General features: G+C 35.3%; 1 protein-coding gene across 8 annotated transcripts in view; it reads right to left on the bottom strand.

Annotated features, from left to right (window-relative positions):
- Nucleotides 1-18,401, bottom strand: part of COL24A1 (collagen type XXIV alpha 1 chain) — a 387,629-nt gene that overhangs the window by 80,292 nt on the left and 288,936 nt on the right. For all 8 annotated transcript variants that reach the window (XM_035252039.3, XM_078332354.1, XM_035252040.3 and 5 more), the window contains 6 exons: nucleotides 14,037-14,090; nucleotides 13,765-13,818; nucleotides 12,938-12,994; nucleotides 10,311-10,364; nucleotides 3,256-3,309; nucleotides 3,107-3,160 (listed from right to left, as the gene is read on the bottom strand). In XM_035252039.3, the coding sequence (XP_035107930.3) occupies nucleotides 3,107-3,160; nucleotides 3,256-3,309; nucleotides 10,311-10,364; nucleotides 12,938-12,994; nucleotides 13,765-13,818; nucleotides 14,037-14,090 (327 nt within the window). The remainder of the gene's footprint in view (nucleotides 1-3,106; nucleotides 3,161-3,255; nucleotides 3,310-10,310; nucleotides 10,365-12,937; nucleotides 12,995-13,764; nucleotides 13,819-14,036; nucleotides 14,091-18,401) is intronic.

Here is an 18,401-nt window from a genome sequence, read left to right on the forward strand (position 1 = left end):
TTGTACCTGAGATGAGAAAATAGCTGCACATGCCAGCATAGGTCGAATAACTTCTACCAGGAGGGCCAAGGTAGATGCCAACACGGTGTGATGATGGCAACTGTGGGCCAAAAGGGATGATGTGCATTTCAGGGGACACTAGTGTGAACAGATGATGACTGAAAACTGAACTTATTTTCCACCCACCTTCCCCTACTCTCTGTAACTCCAAATTTGAGAAGAGAGTGAATGGAGAAAACTCTAATCAAATGTAGGATATTTGAGTGAATGGAGTTAAAGGCAGTCAATGGATTAGATATACAGTACATATAAAATTGTGCTTTCTTTTTTGCCTGGGTAGCACTAAAAAATATGTATAGTGGCCCATTTGAAATCAGATACATTTTAAAAGGCTTCCATTCATTGAGACTATACTGGCTCACAGACTACTAGAGAAAGTAATCTAATTCTTTTGATAAGGGAAATATTTTTAATATGCAATGTCAATCCAAACCCTTGTTATTTTTTGTTTAAATGAGGCTGAAGGACAGTTATCTAGATACTTCACTAGTTCTAACACTCTTTGAGAAGGCACCTTTATAAAGCAAAAATAGATTTAGAAAGTTAAGCAAAAATGATTCTCTCTTTTTTAACCAAGAAATTTCAATTCATTGAAATCTGGAATTTTGTTTTGGGAGAAAAAAGTTTTGGCTTGAGTCTCGGTCTTTGAGAGTCATTATAGGACAGTTTGCTCACATTTGCATTAAAAATCTTTTTAAAAATATAGTGATTCTGCAATTGGTTTTGACTTGCTCTAATGTTTTCTTTACAGCTGCTCACAGTCTTATGTCCAATGAATGAACTGAATGGTTAAGTTAAATTAATCATATTTTACTTAATTTTTAAAAGATTACAAGTAATAGGTTTCTGCATAATAACAGGAGCTAGGAAATAAAGTTTCTAGTATTGCTTCCGTTGCTAAATGGTTCTGTGATTTTAGGTAACTCATAATCTCTCTGGGATTTAAATTTCTTCATCTGAAAATTGAGAGGGTTAACCAGGTGATTTTAAAGGGCCATTTCCAAATCTAAAAAATAAATTTAAAGCTTTGCAAAAACAAGATGACAGCAATTGGACAGGACCCATCTGGCCACTTAAGGTGTCCCTAGTGACTAATACACAGTCATCATTCTTGCAGCAATTAATACTTTTTTAAATTCTAAGAGGCTTTTTAATGTGTCCTTGGGTTGTATGCCAGTATTCCCCAAAGTAGGAAAGAACTAGCTCACCTGGATTATACAGAAATTAAACTATGGCTTCTTAGCATCTTTCAGCTCCAATATGCAGAGCTGACCATGTAGGCTAGAGAGGCAGTTGACTAGTAAGAGTATTTGATATTCATTAGCATAATTTTAAGACATGCTAATAAGCATCAGAAAATGTCTTATTCCTGAGATCTCTCAAGATGGAAAAAGAAAACCTGTAAATATGAAAATATTAATTGTAAAAAAGTAGACATTTTAGGATGAAATGCCGGATAGCACTTGCATTCTTAGGCACTTATTGCAAATATAAGGAGCATGACAACAGTAGCAGTGTTCCAGGTTTCCAATGTTTTCCATGACTTTTTCCAATTTGGATATTAAAAATTCTATGTGAATGAGTTAACTATCTTCTTTCTCTGCTTTTTTTCTTGTTTAGGATTATCTTTGATATTTTTATTTATTAATATTATTTATTAGAGAACCTAACAGAAAGTGACTGAATAGATGCCAAGGCTATTCAAAATGGGTTCTAGGTAAGTGAATGCTTATTTAACATAATTGATTCAGTCCCATTTTATTACTTACTTCCATAAGTGGAAAACACAAATATGGGTGAAGACTGCTTAACAAATCAGGAGAAACACAATCTCAAATTCGTCACTTTTTATCCATTCTCATCTAATTTATTATTAACTCTAGAGTGCATTTTCTTAAGAATTTAATTTGAAATCAATAGCATGTGAAGTCAGAATGCCTGAAAAATAGGGCAGCAATGAATTGAAGGTGCACATGACAAAGCCGCTTGCTATGTAAGATTGAGGAAATGTCTATCTGGCCACATGGAAAGAGAAGACTAAACTCAGTAAACCAACAGATTTTTAGTTTGCTTGATAGATACTTGATTTGCCTTATGAAGAAACATCTTTTAAACCAATTACGAGTCTGTGTCACATAGTTAAACAACTTTTTCCACTCTTATGACAATGATTCTTTACTTGGTTAAACTTTAGTCAGGCTTCTGAACCTACTAGGCCCTCCACATACTTCCTTGTAAAATCCAGTTTTAGCAACAAACTCTGCCAAGTCAGGTTAGCAAGAACCTTCACTCTTGATATCTGATCACTCTTGATATTTGATATCTAATTGGATTCCTCACCCTTTACCATCCCCCAGCTGATGTCTGATTATCCCGCAGTTGTTGTCTGATAAACTTGGCCTGTCTTCAGCAAAAATCTTGTTAGGTTGGTTTAACCAAAATTCCCCTTGCCCCCGGTGTTTCCTCTTAAGTAATTTTCCATTCACTCATACTCAATCTCTTCCTTTGTTATGAATTCCTACTTGCCCATGTTATATTTGGAGCTGCGTTCAATCTCTCTTCCCCACTGCAAAATCCCATTGCAGTGGGCACTATACCTATTGCAATGGTTGTAAATAAAGTCTTCCTTACCATGCTTTAACAATTATCATTTAATGATTTTTTTCTTTAATACTTTCTACAACAATCATATAGGTTTGACTGATATATTTCTTTACCTTATAATATTAGTTTTAAGGGTTGTTGGTATTTCTGTTTGAAACCTCAAGAACATATTATTAGTTTGAGACAACTTAGGCAATTTTCACAAAGCCAGAATAAGCTTCTGGTAAAGAAACATTTGGATAACAGTCAAAACAAAGGACTCAATCAATAATTTTGTATTAGCATAATTATTGAAAAACACCTTATTTAGAGACCTACAGTGATCCATATTCTACAGTGATAAATGATAATTTGAATTATAATAAACAGCAACTTCCTGTGCTCCTGCTTTCTAAAACTGCTAACTATAAATCTCAAATTGTCTTAAATAATTTAAACTTACTTCAGATCCTCTCTCTCCTTTTAGTCCTTGTTCACCCTGGTCACCTGGCTCGCCCTTTAGTAGAAACCAAAATAAAAATCACATATGAAGCAGAGACCAAATAAATTATATTAATGTTAATTTTTAGAAATAATGCTTTCAAAACATACTGGGGGTCCTTGTTGTCCAATGGCACCTCTTAGTCCTGGCACACCCACATGTCCCTAGAAATAGAAAAGATTACATTATTAGAGTAAGTAGAGACATGTGATTTAAGAGAATAGGATACTATTACTTAAAATGGTAGCAAAGTGTTGCAAAGTTCAATTTTAACATCATATATATTATGATTCTTCTTGGAAATAGAAAAGAACATAATAGCTGTTGGATATTATGGTGACCAAGAACAAGTTAGAGTTTTCTTTCTTTCTTCTTTTTTTTAAAAATGTGAATTAATGTAGCAGGTTGAATGGTAGCCTCCCAAATGTGTGTCTATGTCCTAATCCCCAGAACCTGTGAATGTGATCTTGTTTGGAGAAAGGGTCTTTGTAGATGTTGTTAAGTGAAGGATCTCAAGATAAGATTATCCTGGATTATTCATGTGGACCCTAAATCCATTAAAGAGCACACAGAGGTAGACTGACATGGACAGCAGAGGAGAAGGCCAGGTGAAGACAGAGGCAGAGATTGGAGAGATGCAGTCATAGGAATGTTGACAGCCATCAGAAACTGGAGGAGGCAGAGTGTGGCCCTAGAGCCTCTAGAGGGAGTGTGGCCCTGCTGATCCCTTGATTTTGGATTTCTGGTTTCTAGAACTGAGAACATTACATTTCTATTGTTGTAAGCCACCCATTTTGTGGTAATTTGTTGTAGCAGCCTCAGAAAACTAATAGAGTCAATAACCAAAGGAACAGAGTTTGAGAATACATTTCTTTTTCAACTTCTTCCTCCTCCGAAAGTGTACAATAGTCTTCATTTTACCTAGCTGAAACTAAGTTCACAGCTATTTGGACAGTAGATTTACTGCGCTGAAGACTGGGAGCAGTTACTTGACATAATACCAAGAAACACCACATGACTCTGACATTCGGCAATCTGTCATCACCTTAGTTCTCCTAAGATGGAATGCTGACCTACCACATTTCCCTTTTCAAGTGTGTAAATAGAAACTAGCAACAACCCAGAAGTGTGTTCAGATGAGAGTTATGCAGGAAGAATTCTGCGTGTAATCTTTTTTATCCCCTTTCCTGCTGTTCTACTCAGTCAGATTTCTTTCTTCCTGTTTCCTGTATATTACAGAAAGAATGCCTTAGGAAAGAGTTATAAGTCCCATCTCCTGGGCTAGAAGATGAGATTGCATACATGGGCTTACAATATTTATTCTTACAGAAAGGTCAATTGAAGTCTTCTGTTTGTATTCCGAGGCAAATGTTGATAGTTTAAGTTTCAACTTCCTGATAAAGGAAATGAAACCCGTTTAAGGAAGTGAACAGTGGCAGGCTGGGTGTGGTGGCTCATCCCTGTAATCCTAGCACTTTGGGATGCTGAGGCGGGCGGATCACAAGGTCAAAGATCAAGACCATGCTGCCAATATGGTGAAACTCCGTCTCTACTAAAAATATAAAAAATTAGCTGGGCATGGTGGCATGCACCTGTAGTTCTAGCTACTCAGGAGGCTGAGGCAGGAGAATCGCTTGAACCTGGGAGGTAGAGGTTGCAGTGAGCCCAGATCGCGTCACGGAATGTCAGCCTGGCAACAGAGGGAGACTCCCTCTCAAAAAAAAAAAAAAAAAAAAAGTGAACAGTGGCAAGAGAGACAGGCTAGTCTGGAAAGCTTCTATAAGCTTCTATATAGCACAAGGCCACACTAAAGGGAAAACCATGATCACACATGACCCTTAGCAAAACATGAGCAGAGCCAGCAATTAACAGAATCTGCTCAATCAAGAGAGAGTGTGGTACAAGTAAATATGACTACTTGAAGGTCAGTTATCAAACAGGATTCAGGAAAGCAGTGGCTGGTGAAAAGCTGGAGCTGAAGTGAGAGTGAGAATATGAGCAAACTACAAAACTCCGAACGATCATGCCAAATTATGGCTTTTCCACCATCCCTATAAGTAGTTTTGCAGAAATACTTTCAGAATGATCATAGAATAACCAACTGCCGCTCCTGGCTTTGTGAAGTATGAATGTAAATCTCACCAAGATAGACCTGCATTCTAAGGGTTTCATTACTATTACTTTGGTCCATTCTATCCCTCCAAAAATTGACTATGACCATTCTTCTGTAATGGTAAAAATTAAATATGCCATAGTAAATGTTATTACAAAATTATGCAGGTGAGGTTATGGAAAGTGATAAAATTTGTCAGATAATATTAGTGGTGGGATAAGTTGAATGGCCAAAGGAACTTACAGAAGATTTCAGAAGGGAAGTGATAAGGTCAATCTTGAAGAATGAGTTACTGAGGACATTCTGGCAGAGGGAATAGCATGGGAAATAAAGGGATGCATCTGACAGAACATGTTAGGTAGAAAATAGATCTGAGAGAACTATGACTGGGGACAGGGAGTCTAATTGGGAAGCTACTGAAATAATTCTGGCAAAAAATGATGAGAGCCTGAACTAAAGTAGGACAAAGTACCTAGATTCCAGAAACATTTGAGAGTCAAAAGAAGTTGCTGACTGAATGTGAGAGATGAGTAGGGATATGGGGAAGAAAAAGATTGTTAGAGATAGAGTTAGTGAGAGAAAGACAGACAGAGACAGAGAGAGGGAGAAAGAGGATTCATCTATTGGCCTGGACACCTGAATAACTGGATACTATTCACTGAAATAAGGACATAACAAGAGTAGGATCAGATCAGATTTGGAAAGGATGAGGTATTATGGTTTGGCATATACTGAGTTTGAGGTGCCTGTGATGATGTCCAATAGCTATTTAGATATGCATGTCAGATGCTAAGGAGTGAAGGCCTAGTTGGGATTTAGTTATTTCATTGTGTATAAAATTCTATGATCATTGCCAAACCCAAATAAAAAGAACTTTGAGCTACAATATAATTTATTCAAGGTTTTTCTAGGACTTCTCTCTTAAGTTTAGCTTGAGTTGATCTTGGATATTTATGTTTCCATTTATACCTTTAAATAAAATGTTTCCATTTATAGCTTTAAAAAGTGGCTGTTGCCAGGATAATACATTTATTCCCTCCATGTCCTCTGGCTCTCTTAAGCCTCAAATAAATTTATCTTGATCTATGTGATGTATAGTTTTAGTTTGTAGGATGACAGCTGTAATTGTTTTTCCTTTTATGAAATAACATGAAATAACTTCATAAATTTTAAAGCTAAAATTCACTATGTCTATTTTTATACTGATCAAATGTTCTTAATCTTTATTTTATATATATATATATATATATATATGAGATATCCATGGGGGCAGAGATTGTGTCTGGGATGTCCAGTGTAATCTTCATGGCCCCTAGCTCTTCTCCTGGCCCATGGCAGACACTCAAATATAAGCTTAATGACCAGAGACAAGTTTATAGAAAGATTATCATACATAACACAAAAAGTGTGTCACTACAAACAAGTATGCATTAATAATAATGAGCACAACTCTTGATTTTTGTCATTCTAAGTTTCTTCAAGGGGAAAAAGAACAAAGGTTAGTGAGAAGAATTTTAAAATGTCTAATAGTTCACAACCAAACAGAAGCAAAATATGCATTATTCATTCCATTTCTTTTCTCCTGCAGGATAATCATGAGTTCACCATGATTGTCAAGATGTTTGTGACTATAAACACATTTTTGTAAAAGCCAGGTGATTATTCAGTAATACAGGAGAATAAAATATTGATATATTTTATTAATATGGATGAACTTTTAATACATTATGTTAAGTGAAAGAAACCAGACACAAAAGGATATATGTTGTATGATTCTATTTATATGAAATATCCAGAATATGCAAATGCAGAGAAAAAAAGAAAAGTGCTTTCCAGAAACTGGGAGGAATAGGGAGTGATTGGTTAATGGGTAGGGGTGTTTGGAACTAGACAGTGGTGATGGTTGCACATGATGGGGTTCAAGACACACTACCAAAATATGACACCCTGGAATACTGAATATTTGAAGCTGCAAGAATCTGAGGAATGGTATGTGCAGAAAGGACTTTCTTACCTTCCCTCATGCAGATGATAAGACCCTCATGTGAGAGGTGCCCTCCCTATACCTGGAGGAAAGGAGCATCTTTATCTCCAAAAAGAAGGAACACAGAGAATAATTCGAAGGAAGACTCCTTGCTAAGTTTTCCCCAGTTTACTAAACTTAGCCCATACATTTGGCCTATTACATTCTTGTAAGACTTCTTCATCAAACCTAGCATAAAAACACTCAGGTTTAACTGTTTCTTTGGAGCTTTATTTCTTTATGAAGGCTCCCACATTACATAAAACTTATATAAAATAAATCTGTATGCTTTTCTCTTGTTAATCTGTCTTCTGTTATAGGGTCCTCAGTCAAGAATTCAGAAGAGTAGAAGACAAAGTTGTTTTTCCTCCCCTGTACATAACAATGTGAATGTACTAAATGCCACTGAATTGTAAAGTTTAAAATAGTTAAAATGGTAATTTTTACATTACATGTATTTATATCATAATAAAGAAGCTTGGTAATAATGCTAACCACCAGTTAAGAAGAGTGAAATCATAACATATTCAATATCCATAAAGAAAAGCAAACATTTAAAAATATCCTCTGAAGCTAACAAGATAACCTAATACTAAATAAAGCATGGTTCCTCTGTATAAATCAAATTTTGCTGGGAGAAAACCTGGCCTGGGAGAAAGGTGGATATTTCATGATTCTGAGGTATCTAAGCAATAAGGTAGCATGGTTGTCTGGCACAAGATGGCTAACTGTTTAGGATAGAAGCATCAATAAATAAAATGATTCCTAAAGCCTAAGCACTTAGGAAGAAATAAGACAGTAAGGAAGACATGGATTAAACGAGTTTATAAAACATCTACAGTCAAAAACTTAATCAGGGATATACAAGGAAGGAAAAGGAGAAGTAGATTAGACAGTGAGCCTAGGGAACAGTGAATGACTGATTGTTTAGAATAATGCTGGCAGGGTTTTCCTTCTGCTAGCCAGGTGAGGAAATTCTTGTCTCCTTTCAAGTGAATAGTTAACTGCTCATTTGCTGATAAATATACTGATTTAGCTACTGAATGTTCTGTAGCTGGCAGAGAGACCAGAAGGAGGTAATGCAAGAACCTGATTTGTCTGAGACTGTGTGAAAAAGCCATGCACAGAAAAAGCCGAAGAACTTTAAGAGGCTTCACAAATTAAGCAGTTGGGTTTGCATCTCAACTCAGAGAAAAGTAAATTTCAAGTAAATCCACTCAATTCCTTGGGTTAGGAAACACTTGTAGATACAAATGTTATGTAAATTGGAAACAGAACACATATAACCTACTAAAAATGTTTCTTTGAAAACAGAAAAATGATCATCACAATAATTTCACCAACATTTAGAAATACTCTCAATATCTGCTTCAAAGACAGTTTTCGGAAGTGAAAGTTAATTTTTCAGATTCCTCTGGCTTGAGAAAAATCAACTAATTAATGGTAGTTATCTATCTATCTATCTATCAATCATCATTTTGTCCATTTAGTTTGGCTAATATAAATCTGAATTTCAGACATGATCACAGAAATTTTACCTTGACAGAGAGATGTATCAGATCAATTAATTCATTAATTCATTACCAAAAGCTTATTATGTACAGGGCTCAGAACCAGACATTGTACAAGAAAGAAAGAAGACATATGCAAAGTGGAGAGCTAAGACAGTACACATTAAAAAAAAAAAAAAAACAATTAGCGGCCGGGCGCTGTGGCTCACGTCTGTAATCCCAGCACTTTGGGAGGCCGAGGTGGGCGGATCATGAGGTTAAGAGATCGAGACCAACCTGGCCAACATGGTGAAACCCCATCTCTACTTAAAAATACAAAACTTAGCTGGACCTGGTGGCATGTGCCTGTAGTCCCAGCTACTTGAGAGGCTGAGGCAGAAGAATTGCTTGAACGCAGGAGGCGGAGATTGCAGTGAGTCGAGACTGCGCCACTGCACTCCAGCCTGGCGACAGAACAAGACTCTGTCTCAAAAAAATAATAAATAAAATAAAACAACAACAAAAAAAATAAACAATTAGCAATAAAAAGAATAACAATATTTCTGTGGAATGATTTAAATAATAATATTATTAAAGGACTACAGGAGAGGGTAAGATTACTGTTAGTGGATCAGTGAAAAAGGGAATTTGAGTGAAATTCTGAAGGACAGATGGGATTTATGTAAGTAAAGATTACGTAATATTATAGGCAAGTAGAGAATGCTATGAGCAAAGGAATAAGACAGGAACTATAGGGAGAAAGGAGACAACCTCTAACTCTGTAAAGCAATTGACAGTGTAAATAGAAAGGGAAGAGATATAAGGCAGGGACATAGAACATTCTCAAAACAAATGTGACTCTAAAAAATAACACTGATTAAGTTCTACACAAAGTCTAATTTTAGTTGATTAAGTTAGTCATATAATATCCCTCTCAGGAATGGAAAAGGATAAGAATTGACTTAAGCCTTAAGTCAATTAAAAGGTCAATATAAAGGCTTAAGTCAATTCTTATCCTTTTCCATTCCTGAGAGGGATATTATATGACTAACTTGACACCTCTTTATTGAATTCCTACTATACACCAGGAACTTTGTGTTTTAGAAATTGGGGATATAATGATAAATATGAGAGACAAGATTTTATTTTCATGGATCCTACATTTTGGTGGAGGAAGACAAACAATAAAGAAACAAATATATTTAAAAAGTGACAAGAAAATATAGCACAAAATGTCATGAAGGAAATCGAGTATTATGGTCCAGACTGATTGCTCTAGATCTATTTTTAAATAGAGCAGTTAGAGAAGGTCTCTCAGGAGGTAACATTTCAGTTGAGATCTGAATGATGATAAAAAGCAGAAGTGGGAAAAGACAAAGATGATTCTAGGAAGGAAGAAGAGAAAATAGACATTTCATCTAGGATTAAAAAAAAAGACATTACTAATTATCTCAATAATGCTTAGTTTCACTTGAAATGGAATAGAAATACAGAGAACACTATTAAAATTTAGAAGCAAAGTGTATAACTTGAAATTACCTTATATCCCTCTGCTCCAGGCTCTCCTCTCTCTCCTTGTTCCCCGACTGGACCCTACAGAGACCACACACAAAACAATCACTTTTACAGATGGATCAAAGTATATGTGAATGCAGGTGATACAATTAGTGTGGTTTATTCTTTTGTCAAAAAATAAAACCAAATATATGATTTGTTTAGTTCCATTAAATAATTTCAAAATATTGAATTTCAATAATAAGAACAACATCAAAATACACTAACCACTGAATCATATAAAGAAATTTTATAATGATTCTACTATGAAAATTATTGAAAAATGTGGCCCAATTAAAAATATGAATATTTTCACCTAGTGTAGTGGCTCACACCTGCAGTCCCAGCACTTTGGGAGGCTGAGGCAGGAGGATCCCTTGAGCCCAGGAGTTTGAGACCAGCCTGGGCAATAAAGTGAGACCCTGTCTCTACAAATAATTTAAAAGTTAGCCAGACATGGTCGTACGTGACTATAGCCCCAGCTACCTGGGAGGCTGAAGCAGGGAATCACTTGAGGCCAGGAGGTCGAGGCTGCAGTGAGTCATGTTTCCACCACTGCTCTCTAGCCTGGGCAACAGAGTGAGACTCTGTCTCAAACAACAACAGCAACAACAAAATGTTTCAATGAGTACAGTATATTATAGATGATGCTAAAATAATTTTCATTTTTACTAAACGTTAAAATGATTGAACAAGACTTGAGTAGGACAGTTCAGTATGTAATTCCACTGATTACAGAAGATTATGTTTAAGTGATCTTTTAAAAGATATTTATATAGCAAATCCTACTTTTCTATTCTTCCTGAAAAAGTCTATTGCTGGCTGGGTGTGATAGCTCATGCCTGTAATTCCAGTACTTTGGGAGGCTGAGGTAGGAGGATTGCTTGAGCTCAAGGGTTTGAGACCAGCCTGGGCAACAGAGTAAGATCCTGACTCTAAAAAACTTGAAAAATAATAAATAAAAATTAGCTGCCCTGGTGGCATGAGCCTGCAGTCCTAGCTACCTAGGAGGTGAGAGGATCATTTAGTCCAGGTATTTGAGGCTGCAGTGAGCCATGACTGTACCAGTGCACTCCAGCCTGGGCAACAGAGTGAGAAACAGTCATAGAATAAAAGTCAATTTAATCTGTGAAAATTTTAATTCTCAAGACATAAATTAATCTAAAAAATTATACTTATTAATTTTAATCCTTAAGCCAGAAATTAACCTAATAAACTCAGACTTACTTTTCCTGAACATTTCTAATAGAAAATATTTAATATAATAAATCATCAAAGTATCTACTAGTAAATAAAATAGAAATATCAGTACCCACTAAGACCTTCCATCTGCACAAAAATTTAAATCAAAATTAATTGGCAAAACCTAGAATTTATTATAGATCATTAATTGACGAATTTTAACTTCCTCTTTTTCGGAGAAAGGTAAGAGACATACTGCCAATACCATAATCCCTGACTCTGCTTTAATTATTTAGAAGCTTTGCGGTTTAAGTTTCATGCCTGTCCCGTGTCTACTGGATAAAACTATTATTGTTATGCTAGACTGTTAATATATTTATTACATTTTAGCTGACATTCTTTGATCCTGACATACTTAAATCTGGGAAAAGCATCCACTACTACTCCTTTTCCCAAGTTTTTTCCATTTGCTTGAACATTTTTACATTATTTCCATATATTTCTCTTTCTTAGTGGTTTAGAGAGACTAGAATATTATTTGATAAAGAAGCTTACATATTCCTTTACATACCTATATGCCTATTTCCTTTATATGAGATGGCATGATTTAATTAGAAAATTTTAGACTCTTTCCTATTTTGAAAAAAAGGATAACTTTCAACCATCTCCAAAGAGCCAGATCAAAATATCAGGGGTGACTACATGTTTTGATCCTTGTGCCTTAGGATTCTTTTACTCTGTATAATACTATAAGAGAAATGGAAAACATAGCCAATTATATAATATTTATTTCTATGAACTAAGAATTTTCATTTAATCAATTTAATTTACATATGGTCTTTAGACATTGTTTTAGTCAAACATGAACACAGAGACAGTTATTCAGATAATCAAAGCTATAATAGCTACTTTTTAGAAACCATGGTTATAGTTGCCCTTAAGATTTGAATTATGAGACTATAGAGCAGTGATCTTTAAAGGTTATTGGTTCTAATAACTGGTTAGAGGAGTTTAGAAATCACTTGGCAACTGTGTGTAAACTGATATAAGAAGTATATAGATAAGATTTTTTAATATTTAGAAGTAAATCTGAATGTAATAATTAAAGGAATATGTATCCTAAAATGTCTGGAGTGTTTGTTTTCTGATAATCTTTGTAAAAGTTATCATGCCTTAAATGCAGAAAGTTAGATTTGGGAAGTCACTATATTAACCCTATATTATGCTGAGAATTTTGACCTTTAATATTTTTCATGTTAAAGACTTTCACATAATTTAGATTTTGTGACCATAAATATCACTCTCCTATCAAACCATGTTATAAAACTAACAAAAGAAAACTCCTTGAAAAGATGTAATTGGTTTTGTGAATCTATTATATAATTTTATTTTATCTTGAATAATCAGAATTATTTTAGAAAAAGACCTACTGGTTCACCTCGAGGTCCAGGTGGTCCTAGGACTGTGCTATCTTCTCCTGGGTAGCCCTAAAATGAAAATAATGATTTATAAACAAAAACTCAATAAGTAAAATAAGTTTCAATAATATACAACCTATTATTTTTTAATGTATTAGGAAATACAGTTTGATTTTATCTTAAGTGGAAAACTTTGATGTAAGAAACTAAGCATATGATATTTTATACAGAGTTGTAATTTGTACAGAGTTCTTCTTGGAAGTATCAATCTGCTTTAATTACATAAGAAGAAGCTCAGAAATTTTCTTAAAATGTCAGGTTTTCAATTATATTACAAATTAAAAGCACTGCTGTAGTTATTCCTAAATCATCAAAAAATTTTAATCTTTAATATAAATAAGCCAGATGTGGTAGTATACACCTGTGGTACTCAGGAGCCTGGGGTGGGAGGATTACTTGATCAGTCTGATTTCAGCCTGGGCAACAGTCAAGATTGCTTGATCCTGACTCTCCTGCCCCAAAACTCCTAATATAAATGTGCTATAATTAATTATTTAATCTAGAGCCTTATGATTTATATAAATAATTAATTAATTTTACTTTTACAAAGCTCTACAGATTGCAAAGTATTTTCACAATATTATTTCAGCTCAGTCTTGAAACAACCCATGGAAGATATTTTAATAATTTATTTAAATTTTAGCTCCTTCATATTTATTTTTTTCTTCCATAATTAGTAAAATTTTCAACATTAAAAGTGCTTCTTTTATTCCTTGAAAATTTCTCCATGCAGTCTTTCAGGAATAATTCATAAACTCAAAGCCAATATATATGCAAACCTTTTCTCCTTTAGGTCCTGGCAATCCAGAGAGTCCTGGTTGACCCTGATGGCCCTACAAAAGGACAAGTAGACATTTAAACATGCTCTACCTAGGTATTAGATATTATAGTAGTCTGAAATGAAAAATAGGATTCACTGTCTAGGAGGATGAGACCTAAATATGTTAGAAAGGTTTAACAGAAAGATTTCATGATAATTTGCATATTTGGGATATCATCTTTAATAAAAATGTTTTCATGCGAATATACTTTTTCAATTATAAATATTTACCCTGTAGCCTGGAATTCCTGGTTCTCCCTCAGGTCCCATCAATCCTAAATGTCCCTAAAAAACAAAGTAAATATTAGTGAGATAGAGAAAGCAGAGAATTGTTTAAATCATTAGACTGGTACTCCTATTTTTTAAATTGTTACTTTTAGATTTTTCATAGTTGAAATTTGTCTAGTTTGAAAAGGGAAAGCAAAAAATAACACGCAAACTTTTGTCTGTATTTTTTTTTTCTGAAAACAAAACGTTCTACAACAAATGTCGTTTTGGTTTACTTCTGATATAAACATCCTTAATTATATCTAAAAAAATACTTTCAGTTGTCAGAATCCTGCTGATCCTTGACAATATTATTGGAAGTGTGATTTACATCTGTCAAAGTTTGTGGTAGTTGTGGGTCACTGAATATTAGAGAGTGCAACCTGAGAGTTTTTGACATTGTCACTATGGGATCCAGAACTCCATACTCAATGTTAGTCTCAGATGCTTTGATGAATACGGTTCTAGTCATGGCCAAAGTTGTTAAAATAGAAATGGTTGACAACGTACATGTTATAGTTACACTATAAGTACTCTTATTATCAACGTTTTATAGATGATAAAAAAATGTAAGTCAAAGATTAATCAGCAAATGCCCTTAGCCTAATAAACAGATTGCTCAGACAACTGAAAAAAGTTAAAAAAAATGAAAAAATCCTATATTTCATATTATCAAAAACATTCCATATTGACTCTCCTATTTGAGTCTCAAAACAAATAGAAGATGAGAAAATTAAGGCACAGAATAGGTATGAGACTTGCCAAATATCACACTAGAACCAAGTCACTGGATTCTGCATATATAGTATTTCCCTTTTAATCATACGGTTTCACTATATTTGGTGATTTCTTTAAAGTCCTAGTTCTAAAAAGTTAACACTGCAACTATTAACCGTTGATCAGTAAATTAAGACTGATCTATGGTTAATAGTTGGTTTCATTGATCAGTAAATGAGTCTTAATTTTCATTGATCAGTAAATGAGTCTTAATTTACCGATCAATGGTTAATAGTTGATCAGTAAATTAAGAACAAGTTTCAGTCTAAAAAAGAAATTGCACAAAATTAATTTTAAAACATTAATAAGAATTCAGCCACTACCTAGGTGAATAATGTAGACTAGAATATAACTACTCAGTATTCATTAGCTCAAGATGGCTGAATGACATATGCTTGTTTCAATAGTCCCATCCAACTAAAAGAGAGAGAGAAAAAGAAAAGCTATTTGTTTGTAATAACAACACTGGATAATAAGTAAATGTCATTATTGGACCAAAATTTTGTAATCTGAGAAAGAAAACTAGGGCTGAAAATACGGAAAGAAAAAAATTGTTGCAGATATGCAAATAGTCTTAAGGAAATTTCAAATGCTGAAATCAAGACATGGAAGGGGCAGGATAGGTTCAGGTGACTAATTGGGGAAAAGAGTTAGGTATTCCTATTCTTCTATTTGTGCTGGATAACTGACGGCAGCATTTGCTTAGAGGATAAGTGAATGAGTGTAGAAACTGTTGCCCAAAAAGCAGGCAGTGCTAAAGGCTGTTGCTGACTCCAAGTGACTCTTGGAGCCAATATGACAAGAAATAAAATGTGCAATTCAAAAAAGAAAATATGAATCTTAATGTATCTAAGATATATATACAAAACATGTAACCTCCAAAAAATAAGTGAAAATAAAAGAAAATATGATGGGCAGACCTTAAAAACTGTTTTCAGAAATCAATGATTTAAATAGCAACAAAAAACAGTAAGAAAGCTATAAGGATTTAAGTAACTTAGCTAACTACTTTATTTAACGAAAATACTTAGAACTGTTTATTAGCCACCCCCCAAAAAGAAAGAAAGAAAAGAAGAGAAAAAAAAGAATACATAATCTTTTGACAAAACTTGAGTATAGTAGGCCTCAAATAAAATTTTAATAAGTTTCCTCAAGGCAGAAATCATATAGGCCACATCCTCTTGCTATAATGCAAAGTAATTAAAAATGAGCAATAAAAATTTAAAAATCTACTTAAAAAGAAAGATCCTTTAAGATACCTCTTCTTCAGGAGAAAATAAAATCTAAAATTGCAAGCTATTTATAATCAAATGATGGTAAAAACACAAACATAAAAATATGGAAATATCGCCAAAGTAGCACTCAAAAGAAAACAGGTAGCTTCTTAACACATTTATTAAATAAATGGGCCAGACATTTAATTCAAGAAAATATTAATATTAAAGCATAAATTAGTGAAACAGAAAACCATTAAAAAAATTTTGAGTGAAAAACAAAGTAGACATTTTGAATGGACTAATAAAATAGCAAAATACTTGGCAAATCTGATCATGGAAAAGAGTAGACACAATAAAACAACATTAGAAACAAGAACATAACCACAGAAAGAAATTTTAATTATAAGAAAATTATTTCAAATTTCACTTACTAAATATGAAAATATAGATAAAATAATTTTTTTAAAAAAATTCAAAATTCAAGAAGGTACAAAATTTGAAAAGAAAGTCAAAGATCTACTAAAATAATGCTAATAAAATAACATTAAGCTCAGATTGTTTTAATAGCAAGTTTTATAAAACCTTTGAAGAGAAGGAGGACTCAAGATGGTGCAGTGAGAACAACCCAGGATTGAAGCTCTCGGTGAATGCACGGAGAGGGTGAGTCAGGGCCGCATTTCCACACGGATCTTTGTTGCCCACAGAACGGGGAAATTCCCAAGTATAAAAGAGATGCAGGACGCCAGGCAGAGGTTTTGGCTGGTGCAGCCGGCTGGCGCTGTAGCTCAGTGGTGCTACACAGTGCTCTGAGCAAAGCGCACTGGTCAGGGTGCCCTGTTGAACTGGCAATCTGAGACTTGAGAGGGCTGAACTTGAGACTGAATGGGACTTGGACAGTGAGCCAGCCCAGGAGATTCCAGGAAAACAGCGTTTGGGGTAGTGCAGTGGGGCAAACAAAATGGAGATTCCAAATGCTCCCGATGGAGAGGTTCCCTTAGGGTACAGCTGAACCCAGTATGGTGCAGCTCCGTGGGGAAGGGGCGTCCGCCATTACCGAGGAAATCCGCCCCTACTGAGGTACTCGCCCATAGCTGACGCAGCCTGCCGTTGCCGACGCAACCTGCTACAACAGAGAGACTCCGCCACAGGGTGCAGCCTGTGGCAGCAGGGCGGAGACTGCAGCAGAAGGGCAGAGCCTGCAGCAACAGGGCGAACCTCACACCAGCAGGGCGGAGCCTCGGCAGGCAAATAGTGACTAGACTGCCTCCTAGCTGGGCAGGACAGCACAACGGACACTCACAAAGAAAGCCCCAACCCCCTCAAGACAGAGCATCTGAGAAAAAAGTTTTTTTTTTATGAGTTCTGTTGCAGCAGAATTAAACGTAGCAGCCTAACAGCCCTGAATGAACAACAGAGCTCACAGCTCAGCACTTCAGCTCCTATAAAGTACAGACTGTCTCCTCAAGCAGCTCCCTGACCCCTCTATATCCAGAAGACTGACATTTGGCAGGCATCATTCTGGGACAAAGATAGCAGAAGAAGAAACTGGTAGCATCCCTCACTGTTCCGCAGCTGCTATAGGTGCACTCCAGACAAGCAGGGCCTGGAGTGGACCTCAGCAGTCGTACAGTGGAGGGGCTAGACTGGTAGAAGGAAAACCAAGTAACAAAAATACTTCATCATCAACAATCTGGGCATCCACTCAGAGACCCAATCGAAAAGTCAGCAACTACACAGACGACAGGTGGATAAATCCACAAAGATGGGAAGAAACCAGAGCAAAAAGGAGGAAAACACTCGAAACCAGAACACCTCGCCTCCTACAAAGGAACAAAACTCCTCACCAGCAAGGGAACAAAGCTGGATGGGGAATGACTGTGACGAAATGACGGAATTAGACTTCAGAAGGTGGATTATGAGAAACTTTTGTGAGCTAAAAGAACATATTTTAAATCAATGCAAAGAAACTAAGAACCTTGAAGAAAGATTTGAGGAAATGATAACAAGAATGGATACCTTAGAGAGGAATGAATGAATTAAAGGAGCTGAAAAACACAATATGAGAATTTTGCAAAGCATGCACAAGTTTCAACAGCCGAATTGACCAAGCAGAAGAAAGAATATCAGAAGTAGAAGATCAACTCAATGAAATAAAACGAGAAACCAGGATCAAAGAAAAGAGTGCAAAAAGGAATGAACAAAGTCTCCAAGAAATGTGGGACTATGTGAAGAGACCTAACCTACGTTTGATAGGTGTACCAGAATGTGACGAAGAGAATGAATCCAAGCTGGAAAATACTCTTCAGGATATTATCCAGGAAAATATCCCCCACCT

Source organism: Callithrix jacchus, chromosome 7, assembly GCF_049354715.1.
Source record: "Callithrix jacchus isolate 240 chromosome 7, calJac240_pri, whole genome shotgun sequence".
Classification (NCBI taxonomy): Eukaryota; Metazoa; Chordata; class Mammalia; order Primates; family Cebidae; genus Callithrix; species Callithrix jacchus.